Source organism: Plectropomus leopardus, chromosome 17, assembly GCF_008729295.1.
Source record: "Plectropomus leopardus isolate mb chromosome 17, YSFRI_Pleo_2.0, whole genome shotgun sequence".
Classification (NCBI taxonomy): domain Eukaryota; kingdom Metazoa; phylum Chordata; class Actinopteri; order Perciformes; family Serranidae; genus Plectropomus; species Plectropomus leopardus.
This window is the reverse complement of record NC_056479.1, coordinates 8,977,065-8,995,865: the sequence shown is the minus strand read 5'-3', so window position 1 is coordinate 8,995,865 and position 18,801 is coordinate 8,977,065. Positions and strand designations below refer to the sequence as shown.

General features: G+C 39.5%; 3 protein-coding genes and 1 non-coding gene across 5 annotated transcripts in view; 3 read left to right on the top strand and 1 right to left on the bottom strand.

Moving 5' to 3' along the window:
• kcnh6a (potassium voltage-gated channel, subfamily H (eag-related), member 6a) overlaps window positions 1–2,619 on the top strand; it is a 34,676-nt gene extending 32,057 nt beyond the window's left edge. The window contains exon 16 of the mRNA XM_042505260.1: window positions 1,116–2,619. Within this exon, the coding sequence (XP_042361194.1) occupies window positions 1,116–1,397 (282 nt within the window). The 3' untranslated portion in view covers window positions 1,398–2,619. The remainder of the gene's footprint in view (window positions 1–1,115) is intronic.
• A 920-nt stretch (window positions 2,620–3,539) lies between these two features.
• trnac-gca lies at window positions 3,540–3,611 on the top strand. The gene has a single exon. It is a non-coding gene; the product is annotated as a tRNA-Cys (tRNA).
• A 709-nt stretch (window positions 3,612–4,320) lies between these two features.
• On the bottom strand, window positions 4,321–9,521 carry dcaf7 (ddb1 and cul4 associated factor 7). Its single transcript, XM_042504934.1, has 7 exons — window positions 9,161–9,521; window positions 8,679–8,837; window positions 7,090–7,201; window positions 6,878–6,996; window positions 6,588–6,797; window positions 6,208–6,325; window positions 4,321–5,553 (listed from the first exon to the last, which is right to left on the bottom strand). The coding sequence occupies exons 1-7, from the start codon at window positions 9,296–9,298 to the stop codon at window positions 5,381–5,383; spliced, it is 1,029 nt and encodes a 342-aa protein (XP_042360868.1). The 5' UTR covers window positions 9,299–9,521; the 3' UTR covers window positions 4,321–5,380.
• Window positions 7,487–17,111, top strand: ccdc47 (coiled-coil domain containing 47). Of its 2 annotated transcripts, XM_042504933.1 has the most exons (14): window positions 7,511–7,553; window positions 10,652–10,920; window positions 12,283–12,581; window positions 12,707–12,808; window positions 13,554–13,728; window positions 13,853–13,974; window positions 14,062–14,127; window positions 14,443–14,544; window positions 14,681–14,791; window positions 14,905–14,990; window positions 15,100–15,158; window positions 15,262–15,371; window positions 15,482–15,649; window positions 16,446–17,111. In XM_042504933.1, the coding sequence occupies exons 3-14, from the start codon at window positions 12,291–12,293 to the stop codon at window positions 16,524–16,526; spliced, it is 1,473 nt and encodes a 490-aa protein (XP_042360867.1). In that variant the 5' UTR covers window positions 7,511–7,553; window positions 10,652–10,920; window positions 12,283–12,290; the 3' UTR covers window positions 16,527–17,111. The 2 variants fall into 2 exon arrangements, with proteins under 2 accessions (XP_042360865.1, XP_042360867.1); XM_042504931.1 differs by lacking the exon at window positions 10,652–10,920 and having other exon boundaries at window positions 7,487–7,553.
• Window positions 17,112–18,801: the final 1,690 nt, after the last annotated feature.

Here is an 18,801-nt window from a genome sequence, read left to right as displayed (position 1 = left end):
ATTATCAACGATAACCACCATTTCAAATTAGCTGGTACTAAGTTTGAAAGAGGGACTTAATAAGTAATAGTTATTTAAAAAAAAAAAAGTAATTACATTTTCACTGGCCTCAATGTTGCTTTCTACTGTTTACTAACCTGTTTTACAGCAAGTTTGTGAAATTTAACATGACACAGGAAATAAAACAATAAGGAATACTTATTTACTGACAATAGTGTCAAATGTGTCCCAGCATATTAAAAAATCACCTTTGTGCTAATTTTGGAGGGAAATGTGTATTACTCATAGTTTGTATGAAATGATAGACATAGCTACTGTGATGACATCCATTGGTTTGTGGACTCCTGTTTTTCAATCCTCAAGTTTGGGATTTTGGTTGTCGCCATTTTCTTTATTTGGAGTGATAAGTGACCACATTTGGATGAGATGTTGAAGCTGTGGAGGAGAGAGGGGTGGATCTGAGTCAGACTGTAGCAATGCATCACCGACAGCCTGTCAGTCAAGCAGCCTCGCCCTTAAATATGTGTAACTTTGGGCCTTAATCAAATATAAACTGGTGGGTTATATAAATATTTGCTCCCAAATGGTTGTCATAAATATTGAAATAAGGTGCAGGGTGTACCAGACTGTAAACATGTTTATTTCTGCTGTAGAGTTATGGATTTTAATGTGGGTGTCTATGGGGAATTTACTTACTTATGAAGCCAGCCTCATGTGGCCACTCAAAGACCTGCAGTTTTAGACACTCAATGCATTGGCTTCATTTTCCAGCCTCAGGAGGTTGCTGCTTGGCATTACTTCAGCCAGTAACTTCCTATCGTGTCAACTGGTTTCCTGGCAGTTAATGAGAGTTAGAGGTGCCGCTAGGTGTATTTCTTCATGTATGGACAAAGAAGTTTGCTGTTCCTTGTTTCCAGTCTTTATGCTAAGCTAAACTAACCTGTTGCTAGCTCTAACAACATATCTATTGTGCAGACGCGAGAGTGATAACTCTTCTCATCTAACTCTCAGAGAGAATGCAAACAAGCGTAGTGTTGAACTTTTCCTTTAAACCCTGAAAATCATCAAACCATTTCTGTGTGGTTTAGGCTAAATACCTCTCACTCTCTTTCCAGAGTCCAGACTCTGACTTTAACCACAAATCCAAGGACTCCCTGTCCAGCGGGATCCATCTCACCGTGGCCTCTGATGACACCGTGTCCATGTCGCCGGAGTCCGACCCTCCACATCTGCCCTCTGTGGGCATTACCCCTCCTCAACTGTCAGGGGCTCTTGAGCCTCCTGGACTACTATGTGTCAGCCAGCGCTTCCCCTCCCTCCCTGAGCACCTGGAGACCTCCACAGAGATGCAGGAGATCCAGAGGCATGTCTCTGATCCTCTCCTGCCAGGCAGCTAGAACACCAACACCACCCCAAAGCCTGGTCCTTTGGATGTGACAGCCATATGTTCCCCACCTTCCTCCCTTAAAACCTCCTCCGTCCTGTTCAGATGCTGCTGTAGAGCGGGGGATGCTGAGTCTAGGGTGCCTCCTGTTTGCTACATACAGGCTCTGCGGCGCCCCCACAGGCTGCTGTGGATGCGTGCTCCAGCACCCCGTCACACCCGAGGTCCTGTGCAATGAAGAGATTATTCCTGCCTAGCAGGGTGGGCAAAAACATGACAGTAAACACATACAAACATATACATGCATCATGCAGTCGCTGGATCCGAAAGCTACACAAACTGTGACCCCCAGCCCAAGGTTTCTTCAAAGAGAGGTGAAATGTCACAGACTACTACTATGTTTCACATGTGAAGAATTATCTGCATCCACTTTGTATAAGATTTGCACATTAGACTTGAGCTTAGGAAAATACAAGCATTTATTTGGAATTGAATTTATTTTCCATATATTAGAGATGTATCTGTCACATTAAGAACGATACATCTAGTAAATGTAATAAACGATGAGTGTTATAAGTTAGAGACTCACTTTTGTTCTTGGTGTATGTTGAAAAAATATCAAAAGGTATCTGTAGCTGTCTGGCACACTGTGAAGGACGATGGGTTCAAGAAAAGTGTAATGTTCATCTCATATTTCAGGTTCTGACATTTGATCATGAGAAGGTATTACAGCGTACACAACCGAGCAGAGCAGAAAAACTTCATAGTTTCTTGTACATTTACATGTAGCTCTTACAGTTTTGTTTTGGTCATGACTGCTTTGCTTGGTTTCCCCTCTTCTTGTGTCTGTTTATCTGCACTCTTCAACTCAAACATTTGTCAACTACTTTTCATGGTCACATGGTTTCATAATGCACCTGATGCGTTTATATGAAAGTGCCAACATTAGAGGACTTGTTCTCCCGTTCTTTAGGCTGTGATACTTCAACAGGTAAAGAGAAAAACGTAAGACGGTTGTTTTATGTCAGCTGAGTGAAAAGCGAAGTGGGCGGTAACTGTCAGTCACACAGTGACAGAGACGTCGTCTCAAGGCATCCTTGGTTAGGATGATTCCACGGTTACGACCACAAGGTGAATGTAATTGACTTTTTAAGCATTTATAATTCTGTATGATGTTTATTGAAGCACAAATTCCTGTTATTTATCTTTTTTAGATTAAAGACACTGAAGAGTTACACTGGCAGTCCAATTTGCTTTTTGTTTTGCAGATTTTGCAACCCGGTGGTTCTCTGTTTGGGCTTGTGACCCCTAACAAAGAAGAAGTGCCCAGTTGGAACCTGTTCATGTTTCAGTCGTCACTGAGTTGTTAGGAGCTCAATCAAAGACAGATTTTGCTTCTAAACTTCTCGGATGGTTTCATTGGAACAACTGTCCAAGGCCCTAAGAGGTAAATTGTCTGATATTTCACAAAATATCTCCCATTAATCATGTCATGACCCCACAGGTTCATCTTGTGACCCTATAGAGGGAACCTGACTGGACATGTATAGAGAGTAATTTAACAAGATGAATCTCAACCAGTCACAACAGTAAAATACTGCTCACATACTCATCCACCAGTACTCACAATCCTGTGATGTAAAATATGTCAAATCACGGGCCAGTTCTCAAAAATGACTACCTTTACTTTTAATGTTTTGAATACATTGTGCTCTTAATACCTCTGTACTTTTACTTTAAGAAAAAATAATATGGAAGACTTTTACTTGCAACAGAGCACTTTTACATTGTTGTGCTTATACTTATACTTTAGTGGATTTAAGTACTTCACACACTACTGAAGATTAAGTGATGGATTGAAAGTGATCACCCTTGTATTATAGCATGACCTGTCATACCAAAGGAAAAATAGAAAAAGATAGAGATTTAAACCTAACCCTAACCCTTGGTCAAATCTGGGAAATAAAACTAACTTTTATCATCTGCTTAATTTTTAGTTCTACAAAATTATAAAATCAATTAATTTGCCATCCTGTCTATACAGCACACAAACATGTGCATTTATACGCATACGTACCACCCAAGCACTCACTATGCAAACAAAAACAGCAGGAGAGTTTTAGAAAATTAGCACCTGTGGCAGCTATTGTTGTCAGGGGGTATAGCTCAGTGGTAGAGCATTTGACTGCAGATCAAGAGGTCCCCAGTTCAAATCTGGGTGCCCCCTCTTTATACACATATGGGAATAGCGATAGCTCTTCATAACATTTAAGAATTAGCATGATCTGTGAACTGATTCCAACTACGCAATACAAAGCCAATCATCAGCATGTTGAGGCAGCTCAGTGTTTGGTTAGTGTTGGCACGTCTCATCAAGAGGGTTCCATGTTTGAATCTACTGGCTGGTTTGGGCTCTTCTGTCTGAAGCTTTGAACACGTGTCACCTCTTTTTTTAGGGGACGTTATTTAAACATCACATTGTTTCAGTTTCTTTCTCACTTGGCACCATGTGTTGGCGAACACGCTAATCAACAAATGCTTGCTTAAAAAGCTAGCCTAAGCTCTACTTTTGCAAAGCTTCGCACACCTTCATCCTATTGTCGGACCAACAGCAAGCTTTCTCGTGGGCTCAATAGGCTCCCTGAATACTGGCGTTACTCGTAATGTATCTGGAGAGTTTTGTCATGCTCCAATCACCCGAGTTTTCTTGCTCGCTTAAAATTAGTAAGAGGAGTCAGCGTGGGTTTTCTCTGGATTCTCCAGCTTCCTGCCACAGTCTTAACACATGTGAGCCTGTCTGTTTGTGTCAGCCCTGTGAGAATCTGGCAATCTGTCCAGGGTAAACCCGCCTTTCCCCTTGATGTCAGCAGGGATCTATTCCACCCCCCTGCATCCCATACGTGGATAAGCAGTTACAGAAATGGAAGGACAACAAGTTTGTTCCTAGGACATGGAGGAATACAATTTATTAGAGCAAATTCAATAATAAACTTTATGAAAAAGCTACAACATGAACACTTGTCTTACCAACATCTCAAGTTGATATATTTATATGTATGTACATTTCTGCCTTGTAATGGCATGCTACAAGGACATGACCCTTTAATTATTGAAAACAAAAAAAGAGAGGCAGATGCAGTCGGGAAGTCGTTTCGCTCTCCTCCCGATCCACAACTCACTCTAACACACAAAGAAACTGCAGCTTTCAAAGCACAATTTTCTACAAATAAAGAAGAGAAGAATAAGTAGGGAGTTTAAAAAGGCGGGTCGACATTGCTCTGGTAGGTTCTGAGTGTTGCTGTACACGGCTGCCTCACAGCGTCACCAGTCAAACTAAAACACACAGTATGATGGCAGACACCACTGCAGTGACAATACGAATCCCTCTCAGGTTATTTCATAAAAATTGCACAGGTCACGAGTTTGAGCCTTGATACTATCATTTGGAGGGAGGACACAAACAAACCCATTTCAAATGGGTTAAATTGCCACAGGGGTAAACAAGACTATCATATACTGATCTTTGAGTCACCAATAATATGGCATGAGTCCACAAGAAGGCTACAACATATTACTAAGTATTAGAGAGGTCATCTTCTGCCACCTACAGTAGTTTGTATCAACCTTTACAACTCAGATGAAACACACAACATCTAAACCCTTCATGATAATCTCACAGCTGGCTGAAGTCACACCAACAAGTATAAAAATCTGACTTTCATGGACGACTGCTCAGAGTTCAAAGCTTCTGAACACTACCTTGCGAGCAAAATAAATAAGAGCTTAAACACGCTTAATAGAAGAACAATGGAGAAAGACATAGGAGGAAGTGTAAACCAGGTTATTGTGGAGCAGGTGTGCGTGGTGCTCCAAACACGTTCAGAAAGTTCACTCGTGACATCGTCCTGGTCTTAAAAGCAGTGGGACGAGGACTAAAAATTAAGTCCGAATCTGAAACAACGCTCCTTCTCTTCATCGTCTTAATTGTTCGTGGATTTAGACACGCAGGATCTCCAGGCAGTTGTTGTAGCAGATGGCGATCCAGTCCGGCTGCGTGGAGGCCCACTGCACATTGTTGATCTCCCCCTCAGCAGTGTAGGCCAGGATGGGATCCTCAATGGCGCGCGGCATTTGCTGGATGTCCCAGATCAGAGCCTGGTGGTCGTCGGCTGAGGAGAGAAGACATGCAGAGAGGACATTAAGGAGAGATTTCAGACTGAGGGAGCAAAGAAATAGAGGTGATTACAGACCAGGTTAAACGTTTAAGGGACAGTTCACCCCAAAATCAAAAATACATGTTTTTCCTCTTACCTGTAGTGTTATTGATCAACTTCAGATTGTTTTGGTGTGAGTTTCTCAGTGCTGGAGATATTGACTAGATGTCTGCCTTCTCTTTAATATAATGCCACTAAATGGCACTCGGTTTGTGGTGCTCAAAACGTCAATAAAACAAAACAAAAACTTAACAGCAATGTGTCTTTCCAGAAATGATGACCCAGTTGCTCAAGATAATCCACAAGGTTTTAAGAGCAGAGTGAAGCAATGTAAAACTAACTACAATGTCAGAAGATATTGGGAAAATATGTTGATTTATAACAAAATCGTCAGCAGAATCTATCTTATCTATAGCACTTGCTGTTTTTGTTATTACCTCTCATTGGTTCAGGTGCGGCACTCGACAACAGCTCTTGATATTTTTTACATTATGGAAATGGCAACACAATGACCAAACTTCAAAACATAAGAGCATCGCAGACGAATGATTGAAGCTTTTGCCGTGTCTCTGCTAAACATCTGTTTCTTTTTACCATAGGTGCCTTTACCTGCAGTGCAGATGTGACATGACGAGTGAGGTGCCCACGCGATGCCGTTGACACAAGCGCGATGGTTGTTCAGCCGAGCCACCGGAGTGCAAGGCACACGTACATCTAGGATGACCACCTGTCAAACAGAAACATTAATGCTAACAGGCGCTTGATTCCCATCCTGCGAGTTTTGTTAGAAATATAATATTTCTGTGCAAACTATTACTACGAAACTGTGGTAAAGTGACCATAAAGTTCAAAATGTAATGTTTTTATACTTATGGGAATGAGAAGGAATTACAAAATTCTTAACATCGCTTATTTGGCTTAACAATGTTTCAGTTTTAACACAAAAAAGGACAGAAATATGGTTAGCAAAGAATCCATAACAAACTGACCTCCATGCCGTCCATGGCCATCGTGGCCAAGTAGTTGGGGTCCTGCTTGTTCCAGCAGAGGCGGAGCAGCGGGTGGTGCTGGGGGTCTTCGTAGATAATGGTGCTGTGCTCCAGGTGCCGGAGGTCAAACATGCGGACAGATCCATCGGCTCCCACAGAGGCAAACATATCTCTACCACCTCCTGCACGGCTGAATGCGATGTCATACACCTGCAGAAAGACACTTATCTAAATATTCCTGTGTGCATAAACACGTGGAGCTTGTTTTAAAGACACCGACACACACAGACCTCTTTGTCATGAGCAATCAGCTGGGTCTTCACGTGCCCAGATACCAGGTTAACTCGTCCTAACACCTGACCGGTCTCTAACCCCCAGATAGTGCAGGTGGTGTCGATGCTGGAAGTGCCTGTCGAACAAATCGACATGTGGAACTATGCAGCTGAAAGAGCCACAAAGCACAATGTATAGCTTCCTTACTATTTCTTAAAGGGTTTCTTACCCAGCAGATTGGGGTCAACTTCATTCCAGTCAAAGGAGGTGAGGGGAGCGCAGAAGTCGGAGTTCTTGTTGTTATTCAGCAAACATTCAAGGCGTGTTTCTGTGTCGCTGACCTGCATGATCAATGCAAAGCAGTTTAGCGGTGAGCAGACTTCTGAAAACAAGCACTTTATTCAGATACAGATGTTTTCTTCAAGTGCAGTCATGGACAAGTGTAGATCACAAGGACAAAAGGGGGCAAGGGGTTTGGCTGGCAATATTCTATTTTACTGGCATTTTTAAAAGTCTCCCTGACATCACCTGACCCAGCTGAGGTAAGGAAGTTAAACAAGCGCTCCTGCCCAGGAAGGAGCCACCTCCCTCAGGTGCAATCACTTCCCCCTAATGAGAGGCTATATATATATATATATGTTACTTTCCTCCTTTGTTTGTCCTTTTGCCTGACAGAAATGATGTGTGTGTCATGTAAGTTTGCATTCTTTACTTTTGATCAACTTTGTAACTGCACACTTGTGTTTTATGTTTTTCTGTCATTGCAGAGCTCAAACCACACATCTATGTTCACTTAAGCAGGTTTCTTTCAATATTTTAAATTAAATCTGCTCTGCTCTGCTTCGACACCTGCTGCCTGCATCTCCTTCCTTAGTTCATACACATTAAGTCAATATCAGTGCCTCTCCTAACAGTTATCAACAAAACTGTGAAAATGTGAATTCAACAAACAATCAGTCAGTCTCTCAATACTCTCGACTTTCCTACCCTGTTTGTGGCACTCCACATCAAGGCCACTGTAAAAACAGGTCGCAAAAAGTAATATAAAAAGTGGGCAAATCTAAACAGGGGTAAATAATGAATTAAATGGGAACTATTTCCAACTGCGGATTAAAACATTTGGTGCTCTAGTGAAGAGCAGGATGGTGTATGTGGGATTGACTCGGCATGAATTACAGCATCTGTGCTCAAGTAATGAAGAAATAGATCACTCACTGCAACTGTGTGGCTCACTGATGTGTTTTTACTAATATTTTGACTATAGTGGAGCTATATTTCATGTATATGTTAGATTTGTGGGTATATGATCTGCTATTTTATATTTGCGCTTCTACTTTCTAATGCAGCTGCTGCATAACAACAACAACAACCAGAAAAATAAAATTCTCTTATCTATGGCACAGAGGAGTCAGATATATCAGACTTTGGGAGCTGCAGCGATTAATTGATAAGCTGTCAGCTATTAATTTATAAATCACTATCTTGATGATAAAATATATGATAAGTGATTTTTTTAAGAAAGAAAAAACCTTCAAAATTTACTGATTGCAGCTTCGCAAATATGACTTTTTTCTTTTTTTAACAGTAAACAAAATTTGGGTTTTGGAAACACTGATCAACATCCCTCACATTGAACAATATTTTAAGAGACCTAACAACTTCTCGATTAGTCAAGAAGATATTAAATATTAAAGTAATTGTTAGATGCAGCCCTTACAGACCTTGGCTCCACAAGCAATGCTCATTCAATTAATTGGCTTTGATGAACATGAAAACAGATCTATCACTAGACCAGTCCTGTAAAATCAAATATCCCACCCTCCAGATGCGCAGGTAGTCCCCACTGGTGGCCAGCAGGTCCGGGTACACCCCCTTAGTGTCTGGGATCCACATGATCTTGGTGGTGGGGTACGGGTGATCAAACGTGTTCCTGCAGACAAACTCTGAGCTCTCCTCTTCCAGACCTACCAGCTGAACCTGTGCAGGAGCAAACATACATTACCTGTTATTTTATTACAGCTAAATGGCTGTTAAGGGGACAACGAGGGTTAGAAATAGCATTGCTATATATGGTGTGCAAAGGGACATTACTATTACAGACAAAACGACATGCTTGCACAACATCTACACAGGTATTCTTGGTACCTGTGTGTTACTGTGTAATAACAAGTCAGATGTTTTGATTTTATTTTTTTATTTTTTTGCCTTGGTGCTGCGCAGGGCAGCTAGCATTAGCATTAGCTCAATAACGTTACCACATTTACTGTTAGCCGATGAATGGCCATGACTACACTGCGCACCTTGTTGTTGTATTCCTCCACAAAGCTCCCCAACGCCAACCGAAAGCGTTTGTCTGGACGGACGCTCCAGTTCATCGCATACACCGTCCATGGCGCCTCGTATTTATAGATTTCTTTTCTTTTGCCGTGAAGCGACATCCTCCCGAGCTGCAGCTGTTGTCCGAACAGCTAACACGCTAGCGTTAGCTAACTGCCAAATAAGTAGTCGCGTAAGCCAACTATTATCAGTTACTTTAACTTGCGATGGCAAGTAAAAGCAGGTATGATGGTAATGACCATTTAATTAAATAAATCTTGTTTTGGAGCAAGATTTCTCACCACTTTACTTAACAAAGAGTGGCATTGCTCGTTCCGACCTAAAGCGCTGTCAAGTCCTACAAAACACGTGTGACTTCCGGTTATTATTATTACAAAAATAAAAATGTTGTTTTTGTTATAACGACCCATTTTTCATTATGAAGTGTAGTTTTATTAATGGAAAGACAGTCTGCTTGGTAAACTTTACATTCATAAAGCTAGAGCTTTTACCACATTCTTAAACTGTTCTGTGATGATTCTGTATAAAATCTCTAAAACAAGAATGCTTTGAGGACTTTTTAAAAGAAAGGTTGTGTACAAACTTATCAGCTGATTTGTATTTGAGTTCATATTATGGGTAAATATGTTAATTATTAACATGTGTTAATTTTGTAGTTTTTTTTTTTGTTTTGTTTTTAATCTGAAACGTTTTCACTTACACATTTCTATGACTTTGTTGTGGCTGTAATGAATACAGTGAATGAATCACTTTGTATATTACTACATTGTGTATACCAGTCCTTGTTTTTGTTGTTGGCCTGCTTTTGAAAGAAAACAAAGACACTGTTTTCAGTTAACATAAAACGTGAATACAATGACGATACCACACTCAGTTCACATCAAATTTCTGAGCAAGTTAGTTAGCGTAAATTTCAATTCACGTAGAATTGGTGCCAGCCATCTATAGTGCTAACTAGACCAATATAAATATTTCATTCCAAATGTTTAAATAAATAAACGAGTCTTTTATTTTGAAAAGTAACACCGGAAAAGATGTCTATACTATTATTTCTAACTTGACGATTAGTTGTGGTTACAGTATTGCCACTAGGATAGTAATACTCTTCATTACAGCGGGTTTTTTGAGTTGGAATTTGCACTCTGCTTTCTCTATAATTTTTACCTCTTTAATTTTTATATTTAAAACATTTGAACACTTTTTTTTATCTTTCAAAAATATAAATACTGTAAAACACCAGCCAGCCAAAATCGTATTTAGAATTGCCTCCTGTGACTAAAGCATGAAAAATACTTTTTTTTTTCTAGAAATCCTTAAGAAATATTCATATAAACGTATGATTTCTGATAAATGTATTGTAAGAGATTTTACAATTTTTAAAGAAAATGTACCACACGACCCCACACATTTTACTTAACTCATTGAATCTTCTTTTCTTCTCTTTTTTTTTGTAGCCCGGGTTACAATGGAGAAGGAAAATATGCTGTATTGCAAAGGGAACAGGCAGTACTACAAAAAAACGGAATCCCACTGTAAAGAATTGGCTACAAGAATAACTATTACTGATTAATTTGAAGGGGTGTCATTGATACATCCTGCTGCGATACTTTTACTTTGAAAGGTCAGCCCGTGTCGACTACTCTCCTGCCTGAGGCGTAACGTCACTACAAGGACAGTCTTGAGCCTAACCAGCGATACGTTTATTGTCACAGTAATTCTGCAGGTAAGCTGTCTGTTCGGTTTGTCCAGCTGTTGTGTTTTAATAGGGCTTATGAAACGTAACGAGCTGTATTAATGAGAAAAGCGCCGCTTTCCGTTCAGGATCAGGTGCTAACAACAAGGTGCCATGCTAGTTAGCCACCGTTAGCACGCTAATGCCAGATTTGCTAACAGCTAATGATAAAGTGAGAGGGTGCTTGGGGGATGGGTCAGGCACTGTGATTATGGTTACGGTTTGTGGTTTAATCCTACATATGTCATTAAAAAAGTACACAATGTAAGTTTTAATTGTAAGGCAAATACATTAAATCAGACATATCTTAGTGTTTTAGCCAGTCAGCGAGCGTGTCGCAAGCGTTGGATCTTTGGCTAAAGTTAGTTGGGCTAACGACAGCTCTCTAGTTGAATATTCACTGGATTCAACTCCCATCTAGTACATCTCCTTAAATTTGATCTCCACGGTGCCACAGTGTGTCTTATTTTGATATATTGTAGTTCAATCTTTTTTTCGCAATGACAAACTGACAGGCTAACCAGCGTTTCCCAACACTGGTTCAGTTCCTTCTCCTCCTTAGTGGTTGTTTTCCAGTCAGCCTCGGTCCTCAGAGATTAGTTTCTCTCCTTCTCTCTGGGCTTTCACATGAGCTCCCGATGTGTGAGCTTGGTTCCTGTTCTGTGGACCAGTTTAACCTGGGCTCTAAGCTCAGAGAGGCCTCAGTTTGATATGTCCTGGTGTAACATTGGTAGCTTGGAGTTTAAATGTATCACGATGACCCCCCTGCCTCATCTGAAGACTGGGCAGTTTGGGATGGGGAATCAAAGGCAATGCACGGGCCGGCGCACGTCATTGAGTTTTAATTATAGCAAATTGACACAACCGCCACACTAAATTCATTAATACCATGCAATGCTTAGGGCTGGTTAATGTCATTTTTATTTAATCAAAATCGATATAGTGGACTAAAAAAGCAGTTGGTTTTGTTGTTCTAGTTGACTACCAAAAATAAAAATGTGTATTTGCAATAATAATATTTGAGGAAAAAAACACTTGGCATACATGTATCAATATTGCTATGCAAAATATTGTAATATAATGTTGTACCAATTTTGCCCCCAACCCCTATATTTACACAATGACAAGTACCACCATGTGGTAGTTGAAAGATTTTTCAACTGATTTAATTTCTAACTTCTTGTTTGTGGAATTGTAGTGTAAGGTTTTTCCTTCCTTTGGTTTCAAAGCTGTATAGCCACATTAAACTTCTGCATTTGACCTTCCCTGTCACTTCTTAAACCACCCCTATTTACATGTTTTCCTCTTTGTTGCATCAACTCTTTTTCTCTCTGCCTCTCCACTTTGGTAAAGGTCCCATCATGCGCAGCGCATATTTCCTCCTGATACCCGCGCTGCTGCTCCTCCTGGCCTTTCCTGTCTCCAGGGGGCGCTACAATGATGACTTTGATGATGGCGAGGACCTAGCAGACTTTGATGACAATGACTTCGCTGAGTTTGAGGACATGAACGACGATCCAGCAGCAGAGGCTGAAACCGCTCCTCCGCCTCGTGCCTCGTCGTCCTCGCAGCCTGAAGAGGAGGAAGATGAAGATGAAGCCACAGTGGAGCTGGAGGATGGCCTGGATGGGTTTGAGGACTCCGAGACACAGGTTCACCAACTTGTCTTAATGTTTGAAGCACTTGCGCTTTTCACAACAATTTTTTTTTTTTTTAATTTTCAACAAATGTATGCTGAATCTGTCTCGAAGCTAACTCAATTTCTTGTTTTCCCTAGGATCAAGACATGTACAGCAAATATGACCAGGAGGAGTTTGAGGGTATTGGAGACATGGAGAAGCCCGTCCACTCCATGAAGGACCCCCTCATAATCCACAATGTAAGCCGGGCTTACTGCTAAAATCTTCTCATGTTTCACACTCGACTGTCTTCTGCTGATTGTGATGGGTGGAGTCTCTGAATGTGCACACAGTTTTTGCTGCTTGCAAAAGATATGATGTAAGAAGTTTTTTTTTTTCCAACTTTAAAACATTCAACTCAGTGTTTATCTTGCTCACAATTCTATAAAAAAAAAAACTAAAAAAACTGTCATTCACATCAAGATTGTTTGTTTACATCATATGTTTATATTAAGGTGGAAACAGACATTTTCTATGTTTCCAAGTGCTATTGTTGTTAGCGCCGCTGTTGCAAAGTCAATCGAATCGCTGTTGTTTTACTGTCTGCCATTTCCACTACCGGAGTTAGTAAATGCAAAGAGCTTACACTGATACACTCTTTGCTAACTGGCGATAGCTTCTGGGGAAAACAAAAGCACTATCCTCATCCTGTTTTTGTTTGTCCTTTCTGCCACATATTGAGCCTTCAGTTGCATAGGAGATTGTACCCGGTGGCAGACAGAATTGCATAGTGAAAAAAGGAAGACTTGTAGGGAGCCAATCAAAACAATGGTGTCATTGTTCTGTAGCCATCACTTTGTGCAAAAAACTAATAATAAGTTAAAGCAAAAAACATGTCTGTACACACTTTAAAAAAACATCTATTGGCCAATATACTGTTATTAATATTCAGAAGGTTAAAAAAGTAGTATTGCTCACGCTGTTAATACTGTTGTTTCTCTGCAGGTTCCTTCACATCTGCAGAACAGCTGGGAGAGTTACTACATGGAGATCCTGATGGTGACCGGCCTGTTGGCCTACATTATGAACTACATCATCGGCAAGAACAAGAACAGTCGCCTTGCTCAGGCCTGGTTCAACTCACACAGGGAGCTTCTAGAGAGCAACTTTGCACTAGTGGGTGAGTCCTTCACCTCTGAGTTTGTCTCCACTATACAAGAGCAGTTTATGAAAGCAATAGGTGAAATGTTGACAGTTCGTATGGAACAGATCAGGTGTTAACTGTCAATCATTTGTATGTAAAGGTGATGATGGCACCAGTAAAGAAGCAGTGAGCACTGGGAAGCTGAATCAGGAAAATGAACACATCTACAACCTGTGGTGCTCAGGGCGTGTGTGCTGCGAAGGCATGCTGATCCAACTCAAGGTCTGGGCAGTGTGTGTGTGTCTGATGCATGAGAGTGTGTTGGTGTTTATTAAACAGCTATGTAATGGTCATTGTGGTCTCATACAGTTTCTAAAGAGGCAGGACCTGCTCAACGTTCTGGCCAGGATGATGAGGCCCGCCTGTGATCAAGTGGTATGTATGAGCCAAATAGCATTTTAAAAAAAATAAATAAATAAATAAATAAAAAGAGAGGCAGCAGGAGCACTTCTGGTGTCTCTTGTAGCCATATGAATTAATGGGCTTTTAAGCTTTTCAAACCATCCTGAGTGCCTGGACAGAAATCTTTTATTATTTTTTTGTTTTAAGTTTCTCCTTTTTTTTCCTGAAGCAATTCAAACATGTCTGTGAAGTGGAACACAAAATATATAGTAGACGCACTGGACTGTGCTGCTGAAAGAACTCTCAGAATCAGTCATTGTCTCCCTAACAATGTTTGTCTGTTTGTAGCAAATCAAAGTGACTCTTAACGATGAGGACATGGACACTTTTGTTTTTGCCGTTGGCACCAAGAAGGCGATGGCCAGGCTTCAGAAGGAGATGCAGGACTTGGTAAATAAATTATATTTATACATCCTAAAATGTGGTTGTTTTTTTAATACAACACTACTGACAGATTGGTTTATTGTAGTCCTTATAAACAGTTACAGCAGAATGGTCTTGATTCTTGTTTTTATTTTTTCCTCAGAGTGAGTTCTGCGGTGACAAGCCTAAGTCAGGGGCCAAGTACGGGCTCCCAGACTCCCTGGCTATTCTAAGTGAGATGGGCGAGGTCACGGATGGAGTGATGGACAACAAGGTAAAGTCTTTTTACACCTCCCTCACATATGTTTTTGATTTATCAGATAACACTTCCCTTTCTTTAAATAGAGCTCTGTCGTGTGTCTGGATCTGTTTTTGGTATTTTTTTAGATGGTGCATTATATCACCAATCACGCTGACAAGATCGAGTCCATCCATTTCTCGGACCAATTTTCTGGTCCAAAAGTTATGCAAGAGTGAGTTTTTATTTGTTCTTTTTGTCTTTTCTGAATATATTTTCTTGGGAGTTATGTAGTATTTTAATATTGTCTATGTGGTGCTTAAAGTTCCTGTGTTGTATTTCAGGGAGGGTCAGCCCTTAAAGCTGCCTGAGACCAAGAAGACGCTGCTGTTTACATTTAATGGTGAGCAGTTTGTCTTTCTTCACTGTACCTCATGGCCTTTTAATTTGATTGTTGCTAATGTTTAATGCACACTTTGTGTGTGTGTGTGTGTGTGTGTGTGTAGTGCCTGGCATGGGCAACACCTCTCCCAAAGACATGGACTCTCTGCTCCCTCTCATGAACATGGTGATCTACAGCATCGACAAAGTCAAGAAGCTCCGTCTCAATAGAGAGGTGAGCAAGATTCAAGTGCTCTGGTGCCTCATCCTGCCTCCAAATAACCACTTACTTATTTTCTGCGTGTTTATATTCAAGAGTCCCTTTTATCTTCCCTTTATGTTTAGGGCAAACTGAAAGCTGACAGAAACCGCGCCCGCGTGGAGGAGAACTTCCTGAAGCAGACTCACGCTCAGCGTCAGGAGGCAGCCCAGACACGCCGAGAGGAGAAGAAGAGAGCCGAGAAGGAGAGGATCATGAATGAGGAGGACCCTGAGAGACAGCGTCGTCTGGAGGTCAGAAACACAAAACTCACAGAAGATATTGAAAAGAATAGTTTTACATTTTTGGATATCTGCATGAATGAAAGGATTGATAACTCCTGTCTTTATGGTAAATAAGTAGATAGCTACTCAAAAATTATACACTAATCATGACAAAAGTCCACACAAATGTCTTAATAGGATAAAATGAAGAGATTGTATATTATATCCAGAAGGTCAAAGGTCAGCTTCACTGTCTCATCATATTGTTTTACAAAAACACTTTTCTGTACAGAGGAGCAGAAGAAGGCACATTTGATCAGATACTGAATCAGGGACACTAATCTTTGATGTGCTGATTGTTATAGAACCTCTTTGCTGCTGGAGGAAAGATGTTTAACAAAAAATAACTTGTTAATGAACACTAAAGGTGTCTGTTGGTAATTTGGTAGATTAAGAAAATTAGTATTAAAAGCGAGTGAAAAATGTAAAAAAAGAAAACATTTATTTATATATACATATAAGTATAATTAAGATTATGTTACAAAATTATTATTTTTAAGTACTTTTTCAAGACATTCCTTTTGTTTGTTTTGTTCTCCTTTTTAAAAACTAATTTTCAGGCTATAGTCTTGTCCTTTTTACTAATTTATTGCTCATTTGGGGGTAATTTCTTCCTGATCATTCCCCCCATTTTTGAAAGAAATTAAGTCAGTCTGTTCAAGTTTCGAAGTATAAAATTCAAATTTTCACGGTCTAGTTTTATGTCTGAATTTTAATTTTTTAATTTATTTATTTATTTTATTCTGTTTTTATTTATATTTTTCAGGAAGCAGCCCAGCGACGTGAGCAGAAGAAGATTGAGAAGAAGCAGATGAAGATGAAGCAGATCAAAGTGAAAGCCATGTGAATGATCACCATGGGGATACAAGCACACATGAAAACAGTGCTCAGCTCAAGACAGTTTTCTGCAGCTTCTCTCAACACAGTCCGCAGCTCTGGTTCACAGTCGCTCGAAACAGACATCCTGTGCCTCTGAGTGTGTCAAGCTCTGCTGTCTCTGTCCCTGCCGGCTCCCATTTGGTGCAGCTAAACCCAAATGACTGAGAGTGAACTGATCAAGTCAATTTGGAGGAACTTTTTCACCATCATATCAACACAGTTCATGCCAGAATATGGTTGTTATTTTTTTGTTTTTTTTCTGTCAAACTATATTCTCAAAATTAATCTTAGCTCCGTTTGAAAGCTGCGCAGCTCAATGAGCTTTTAAACTTCATCTGCTGGGAAGGGACGCACTATTTGGTGGTGTAGAGCCACATTTTAAAAGGAATCAAAGCATTGCTGTGGTCTCATCAAAAATTTGTGAGCATTAATATAATCTTATGATACTGTCAGTTAAATTTTTATTTATATCTGCCATGAGGTTGGTTTCTTGCAGGCTGTTTCTATTGAATATCTGAGCAATCATAATAAAATGCACTGGAGTCTGTTGGAATACTTGTTCCTGTTTGTTTTAATTATAAATTTCAAGTATCTGATTTACGAGGCGATCAGTGAAGACAGTTAAATACGACATTAAAACCGAAATACAGACCTGTTGGTCAGCAGTTATAAGAGTGAGGGTCTGTAATGGGAACCTGAATGGCTGAGGCTTAATGCTAAATTTAACATTGAGATTGGGTCAGCAGTCTCTGAACTAGATTTGGTTACATCAGTGTGGTTGACAAGCTAAAATGGATACAATGCCGTGTCTAAAGATGACCGTCTGGGTATAATAAAACCTGTGATTCCCCTTGAGCAAGACAAGGTGTCTGCAAGTCCTTATGCATCTTATAATGTAGTAATTTCAAGTTTATATTAAGGCCTTAAAAGTAATTAAATAGTCTACATCTTCTTTCATTTAAAGATCTTTTAAATATTGTCATGAGTCAAGCTCTTCTATGAGAAAGTCCACATTTTCTGATGTTACAAATTTCATAACCTGCCACTGAATCTAATATTGACCTGCCTTACTGTAATAATATTCCTAACCTGTGTCTACACGGGACTGTATATATACTAACATTGTACTTACCTGCAATGCTTGATTAAGATTATTTGTCCAAAAATCAGTCTTAAATTTGGTTTAAATATTTAGAGGTCTTAAAAAGTGAAAACATAATCTTTTGGGGGTATTTTTAACCGCACTTTATTAAAATGTAATTTAATCCTTCAACACAAAATGATAAACAGAAAGAACCAAAAATAACAGAAGAAATAACCAAAGACTAAACAAAGAAATATTTAACATGAAAGCACCCAATAGGATTATGGTTAAAATGCAAAGCATCATAATGTACACACTTTGTAAACTTGTGATCCAGTGGGGCAGGTGTATGATATACTGACATAAATCTGGATTTTACAGACATACCTGTATGTCAATAGATGACTAATCAAAAACTATATTTATTCAGTATGTTTAATTTTTAGCATTAGCTTACTGTAATTATTCATGTCAGTGTAGGTTTGTATGTACTTTATTCCTGTCTACTGTGTCTATTTAATTTCCTTGTGAGGTTCACTCAGGTTTTATCATACTTTTATTATTTCACTAAGATCATATAATAGACCAAAGGATTTCCACACTGAAATTCTACATCCAAGAAGACAATTGCTGTCTTCAGGAAACCTGTTGTTCCACATTTTGACTGATGAGTGTTTCAGTTGAGACATCACAGATTTTTTTTTTCCTCATTTCTGACTCATTTTCTTAGATGCATTATTAATGTTGTAGCTAATATGACTATATGCTGTGAGGCAGTTTAATCTTAACAATTTGTCACATTTGGTACTCAATTTGAGCACAGTGGCATTATTTGTCATAAGCACAACAGTGAATTTCAGCGAAGGCATTATCAATAAAATGATCTGTTCTCAGGCTCCCTCTAACAACGCTCATACATACTGTATAACAACAAAATAAAGCAAGTAAAAATGAGAAGTTAAGACAAACCACTTAGTGTATAACTTATATATTTAAAAGAATTATAGGGATTAGATATATTAAAAATATAGTAAAAAAATGAAACTATAGTACTGTGATAGACTGTCTAGTCTACAGTAGTGATAAAATTGATAAACTGTAGACAGGGTGTATAATTTATTTATTGATTTATTTTAAACTTTGAAAAATGACAAATCTA